This window comes from Juglans microcarpa x Juglans regia, chromosome 2D (assembly GCF_004785595.1).
Source record: "Juglans microcarpa x Juglans regia isolate MS1-56 chromosome 2D, Jm3101_v1.0, whole genome shotgun sequence".
Classification (NCBI taxonomy): Eukaryota; Viridiplantae; Streptophyta; class Magnoliopsida; order Fagales; family Juglandaceae; genus Juglans; species Juglans microcarpa x Juglans regia.
Window position 1 is genome coordinate 8,984,788 of NC_054596.1, and position 6,960 is coordinate 8,991,747.

Genomic DNA, 6,960 nt, shown 5'->3' on the forward strand with positions numbered 1-6,960 from the left:
GGAAATTAAAGCTCATAAAGTGAAAATGGAAAAAATTTAATTACCACGAGCATCCTCGATCGGACAAAATATTAAAGGTTTTATGCCATTGATTGAAGTAAAAGGGAGATCAACTTAATTATATCATGATCAATTATATATCTTGCATAATATTTTTTGCTTGAGAAATATGTCCAAATTAAATGTGTGTGTGTGTGTGTGTATAAATATATCCTTTAACAATAATAACGGCTTTATATGTACACTTCAGAAAAAATGAAAAACTTTGGTTTGCTACCTTACCAGTACATATGCAGGACTAGTTTGCGCTAGGCTATAAGATAATGTTAAGCTAAAGTAGTCAGTACGGGGAAACTCTCCTTTGGCAAGACGATGAAACAGAATGCAGATCATGGTAATCCCACAATTGCACTATTCATCATCTCCTGCCAAGAAAGAGATGCCCTATGAGTACTGGTTTGCTTATAATATTAATGAACATGAAGTATTTGCATTGGCCTCGTACGCAGAATCGATGCCTTAAATTCAGTGTTAGATATCTGTTCAAGCTTTGGATACTGCATGCATGGCATGCATGATTGGCATGAGTTTAGAAAGCCTTCAATTCAGGCTGATCTTGAGAAAGGAATAAATGAACAAGCAAAGGCATATGCTCATAATGGGTTTATGCTGGGAATATCCTCGATTCAATGTCAAGTGTTGGTTTCCCAGGGGCCTTTAGGAGATCCTGCATGCAGCATGGCTAATGGCTATCTTTATATTCTCCCATCCAAGAACTGAAAAAGCTATGGGGTCAAGACAGGAAATTCTTTCCCTCTCATTATCCGTGATAATTGCAAGATCATGAGAAGAGGAAAAAAGCAGTCGAAAGGAGATGCTCCACCATGTTAGAATGCGTACGGCTATGAGTAATAAGGGCATTATAGCAGCATTAAGATTGGCATATCCTTTCATGTAGTTCTTTTTCTTTTCTTCTGCTTTTCATAAATCATGTCAGCCTCTTGGTATCGATCTCTACGGCTAACAAGCCTTTATACCATTTTGACCACCTAATTTTTCTCTCTCTATTATTGGACTCCGATCCCCAAGATTGTATTCATTGTGTGCACGTTAACCTCACCAGTACTAGTGTATCGATCATCCACCGTGCATGGCTTGTATATTTCGTTAATTATAAGCATCGTATAATTTAACGAATTACATAGATATTGAATCAAAGGAACTGCAGGCAGCGTTATTGCGCGCAGTAAAAAAAAAGGCCGGCCCCTATATATACATGCATCCATCAACGCTCTTGTCCAAGACTCTGGGTGTTATATGATCATTGATCATGGTGTTAGGATCTAGCTTCAATTTTTTGGAGAACACCTGATCATGAGTTAAATTGATCCTATTCATGAAAGGTATCTATATATATATATGTATGTATGTATATGTAAAGAAGAGTAAACGCAAGAAAAGCTTCTATAATTTAATTTCTCCGGCAGCGAGCTGACTAATTATTTTTATTCGGAGTTGTACTTACATTTTGGTAAAAAATATTATTACATTTAAAATTGTTTATACATTATAGGTTGTAAGCTGCCTACGACTAGTACTAGTCTTTGGTAAAAATATTCATGTCTCTTGAATTAAGTCACGATGAGTACGTAGTTTGCAAATTACTACGACTCTCAGCTAATTACAAAGCATGCCCAATTTCTCTTCGATAGTGTCCTGAGTTTATACTTTAGGCCGTGCTACAAGAAAAACAGATATTTGTGATATTTTTTTATCCGAAAATGACTATTTACGAGAAAAATAGACTCATTTTAACTATAAATAATTATTTCGCTAGAAATAACTAGTCACAAATAAATAGTTTTCAGCATATAGTGTTATATAACTAAGACAATGCTAGAGTACCCAAATATGCACATTAGTACAAACGAGATTTTTTGTTTTTGTTTTCTTTTTCTTTAAGCATTTTTTAAACATATTAAACCATTAAGAAAAAAATAAATAAATATATATATATATATATAAATTCACTCATAATCATTTTTTTAACTATTAAAAAAAAATGAATGGAGATATTTAGTGAATATATTTAAAAGTCATACTATCATAATTTTCCTTGTACTTTAATAGGGCTTGTACGTGACGGATTATCCAAGGCTTTCGATGGGTATATTAATTTTAGGTCTCTTGAGATTTGTGATGAGTTTTGAATTAATCCACCCTAGTTAACAAAAGATACATGTCATGTTGTAATTGGCTATCATGCGTTGAAAGTTTTAGTAATTTTATAAAAATTAAAAATATCTAGAATAAAAAAATATTATTTAAAAAAAAAAAAGAAAAAGAAAAAAAGAAAAGGCCATTAAGGAGGAGGCAATTAGTACCTGATCCCCCGCCAGCCGGCCCCACGGGTGAACGAATCCGGTCATGACCCTATGGTGGCCCTATTAATCAGTCAACCCATGGCCGTCGAACCACATGATGGGTTTAGCCTCCAAGGGTGGCCGATCGATCACCCCGTCTCGAAACCAGGTTTGATTCAATGGTAGACTAGTTAGCGTTTCTGAACCCCATATGCAAAGTTTTTTGCTATGTCGAAATTGATCCATCCAGTGTAATTTAACTCGATCGGCGCCTCATATAAATACACAATATAAGGTCTAACTGAGATGCATAAATATTATAACATATTACAGCTGACAATATTCCGTGCTTAAAATATGCAAAGGACCCGATCATCGATATTCATCTTTCTATTTCGACCTAGCTTCCGTCGGAATACCTTTCATGCATAATCTTCTGTCCCATATACCTGCATCAAATTAAAGAACAACATTAAATTTGTTAATCCTACGTTATACGACACTGACAAGGGGATCAATCAGTACACAAATGAAAATTTATACTACAGGTCGTTAATTAATCTACGTACGTACCTTCCCAGCATCATAACAGTAGCTTGAGGATTAGTCCCAGGTGAGCCTAAAAATGTCGAGCCATCAATTACCCTTAGCGCATCCACACCAAGAACCTTATAATCACGATCCACAACAGTACCAACTTGGCACCCTCCATGATAATGCCAAATAGTCATCACAGTGTCTATGCAAAATTGTTCCAAGGAAATTGCAGCGCTTGCATGTCTCCTCCTCAAGTTCAGGGGTAAATTTAGCATCCAGTTTATCAGTACTTGCACAGGTACGCTGCGATAACGAAACTCCGAAAACCCCTCGGAATTTATAACGTTAATAATGGTGTTCATGCCTTGAACACACTTGTTTAGATCCTCTGGTTCATTGAAGTACTTGAAGGTAACTGCTGGATTGTCATTTGGATCCGTGCTCCGAAGCTCGAGATGACCTGTAGAGAGAGGACCCGTGACCTTTTCAAGTATAACTCCGCCTCTAAGAATTATGTCGGCAACAGAATCTATGGCTTGAGCAGCTTCGTTAGTTGCTTCCACGGGCAGTACTGTGAAGTAGGGTTGGTCACTCTGCAAGTTTGAGCAAAGTCGAGTCTTAATTTCCTCGCATTCATCGAGGAGGACAACCTTGTCCAGTACATGCATAAGGTGCATATATACGCAGGTTGACCATGCATGTGTTCATACTAAATAATTTCCCTATGAAAGTTATAAACTACAGCTTTTGGTATGCTAATGCTTATAAGATAAAAAAAAATGGACACTTTTTTTAACACTCGAGCGATCTTATACATCTTCTAGTTGTTTTAGTAAAACGCATTGATCAAGAACGTGATTTGATCAATCTCTGTTGCTTTCGCTTTGCTGACATTTTTATACATCTATGGTGTGTGTGTGCGCGCTGTAAAAGTTCAGAATCAGAAGTAGGAAATTAAGACCTGATTTACAAACAGGCCAGTATCTCTTAAAAGCATTTGACCCCAGAAATTAGCAAAGTCAAGTCCACTGGCAGCTTCGACGTAGCTGCCAAACTTGGTGATGCCCACAACTTGAATGAGGGACATCTCTACTGGACTTGGAGAGGGAACGAAGAGTGCATTCATTGGGTTGTCAGCCATCCCTAGGCCTACTATGGGCTGGTCAAGCACCATCTTGATTCCATGGGCCTTTAGATGTTCAGCGGGCCCAATACCGCTCAACATCAATAGCTGTGGGCTTCCAATTGCACCAGCTGAAACTATTATCTCATTCTTGGAGTTCTTTGTTAGGTATGCTCTGTGCTCCACTCCCATTGCATCTTTGAAAATCACACCGTTTGCTCGTGCTCTTCCTGTTCCTGTGTCAACAGTGTGATAAGAATAATCAAGACGCGCGCCTCAAAAATAGAAGTACTTTTTCATCTAGGTTACAAGCAAGATTGGGTTATATATGACAAACAAAACCTTTCATTCACGATGCCATGGCCATGGTTAATTAATCTTTCTAGCTTAGCTTGCTAGGTTCATGCTTCTTCATTTTTTGGCAAGTTCATGTTACAAATGCTTACCATTGCTATTAAAAGTGAACAAGATCTTGTGCACAGTTGCATGCAAATAAACAGTAATCCTTGTTGGATTCGCATACTGGAGCAAATCCGCCGCGGTGTGTCTGTGACCCTCCCCATCAAAAATAGTGCCTCCAACTTTGGTCCCATCCACATGATCATATGTAAATCCATTATTGGGCAACACCCCGACCTCCAGCAACCCATTTCTCACAGCCGATTGCCACCCCAACAACGGCGGTTTAAACGCTACCAATTTCTCTACCCATTCATAAGATTGCTTAACCAATGTCTCGTTCCAACCAGCCTTCTTTACGTAGGCAGTGCTAGCACGGGTGTAGAACCCGGCGTTCAAGGCAGATCCACCTCCCAAGACGCGTGCTCGGGTGTTGAAAACTCCATCTTCGGAGATGAATTGTTGGGCAGGGGACGTGGGAGAGGTGTCCGAAAGAGTGCTGGCGAAGTTGGCTATGTCGGAAATGTTGGGGTTGTCGTAGGGGGAGCCTCCTCTTTCGAGGACTAGAACCCTTGCACCCTGTGAGAGGCTTGCTGCGAGTGGACAGCCACAGGTCCCTCCGCCAATTGTAATGTAGTCGTAATATAAGACTGCTGGTGCTGAAGTTGCTTCTTTGACGAATGTGTTGTAGGGAGCTGCAGTTGAGAGAGAAATTAAGGGAGAGATATCACTTATCAGAGAACAATGAATTGAAAGTGGTTCAACATGAAAGAAGAACAACAGCAGAGCACTAGTGATAATATTGAAAGGAACGCCTGTCACATTTTCATTTTTTGTTTCGTTCTCTTCTATTCTTTCAATGTCATAGAAAATAGATCAATCTAAAAAGTCGAACAAGATCGAGTATACCCGGATCTAGTCTGCTCTTTTTTTATGAAACACATGCAAGTATCTTAGCTAGACTGAGACTTACATGTTTTCTATTCAAAACTCCATGCTCAAACCAAAGGATCAACTAGACATTTTAACTTTTTGAGCAGCCTAACTAGTTGAACAAAATAACAGTACTGTGTATGTTCAGGGACCACGCGTCCGACAGAGAGTGAACGAGATCAGCGAGAGGTGATCAAAATCAGAAACTGGATCAACCCTTTATGTCATACCTTTTTCTGAGTGAACAAAGCCATGAAACAAAAGAATCCAAGGAAGAATAGCCCCAATAAGCGTACATTGCAAATCCATTACTGAACCAGAATGCACTTAATTATTCACAGTAGCATTAAAGTAATTTCTGAAATCCTCTTTACAGAACTCAAAAACCGATCTATTCTCGAGGGAAGAAGAATAATATTATATACGTACGAACTCTCAGCTCAACAATCCCCCGCCTTTCATTTGTTAGAGACTCATAGTACTTTTAGGCCACAACATCAATTTTAACCCACTTCATAAAGCCTGATCAATGTCCTCAATCCTAGTAGATCAAATGCATGATGACATGATGTGAAACCAACCTGTTCTTCAGGTTTCATATATATCTCCAGTTTAATTAGAAGAAAAGTACATGATCATCCACTCTGTAAAGCAGAACTGCTACTTGATATAGTAAAGAGTTGATAGGCATGACTTCATTTAGTTCTTAGAGCAATGGAAGAATCATTATCTCTTTCAAGTAAAGATAGTAAAAGCACTATATATGTACGCGATATCAAACTTTTGCATGTGGTATTTTTTGGCTACAATTCATTTCTTATTAATTAGAGTCTTATTAATTAGAGGGTGGACAGTTGAAGCTGCATCCACTGTCATCTGTTTAATTTCTACCTTGATATCCAAACTATATATCTGAAATGGTTTTTTGATGATTAGTACTTGATCATGATCCAAAGAATTAACAACAGTAGTATTTCAATTTAAAAACAACTAATTGGAATGTACAGGACACATTTGGGATATATATATATATATATATATATATATATAAAGGTAGTGCTATTATGCCCCTCAATTTGCCAACTTGGTGTGCCCTTACTGCAAATTGCAATTTTCTTTTCTTGTTTTGCTTTTTATTTCAAACATGTTTAAATATTTTTAAAAAATAAATAAAATATCAATACACTAATAGTTATTTCTTTAATCAGTAAATAAAAAAAATTAAAAAAAATAAAGACATAAACGGTTAAAATAAATGACAAAATAAGAGAGCATATATAATACTAGCATTATTCAAACACACACACACACATATATATATATATATATATATATATATATATATATATATATATAATGGCCATTTTTTTTTATTTGGTAGTAATATTAGAGTTATTGGGCACGTCAGTTTAGTCCGTCTTGTCAGCATGATTAATTCAAATTGTAAACAGTAAAAGTCGAAGCTCTACACTTCACGCAATTGTTATGCTAATTATACCGATCGATCGATCGAGCAAGATTCGGGGTAGTTTTGAATTTCGATACGTTTGAAATTAATTAATTTAATTAATGCACCCACTCCTAGCTAGCTCCATTTGAACTGGC

The 6,960-nt window shown here is 37.2% G+C and overlaps 1 protein-coding gene across 1 annotated transcript; it reads right to left on the bottom strand.

Annotated features, from left to right (window-relative positions):
* Positions 1 to 2,599: 2,599 nt before the first annotated feature.
* Positions 2,600 to 5,933, bottom strand: LOC121248286 (protein HOTHEAD-like). Its single transcript, XM_041146704.1, has 5 exons — positions 5,586 to 5,933; positions 4,470 to 5,117; positions 3,862 to 4,259; positions 2,937 to 3,493; positions 2,600 to 2,812 (listed from the first exon to the last, which is right to left on the bottom strand). Exons 1-5 carry the CDS (start codon positions 5,662 to 5,664, stop codon positions 2,764 to 2,766), a joined length of 1,731 nt encoding a protein of 576 aa, XP_041002638.1. The 5' UTR covers positions 5,665 to 5,933; the 3' UTR covers positions 2,600 to 2,763.
* Positions 5,934 to 6,960: the final 1,027 nt, after the last annotated feature.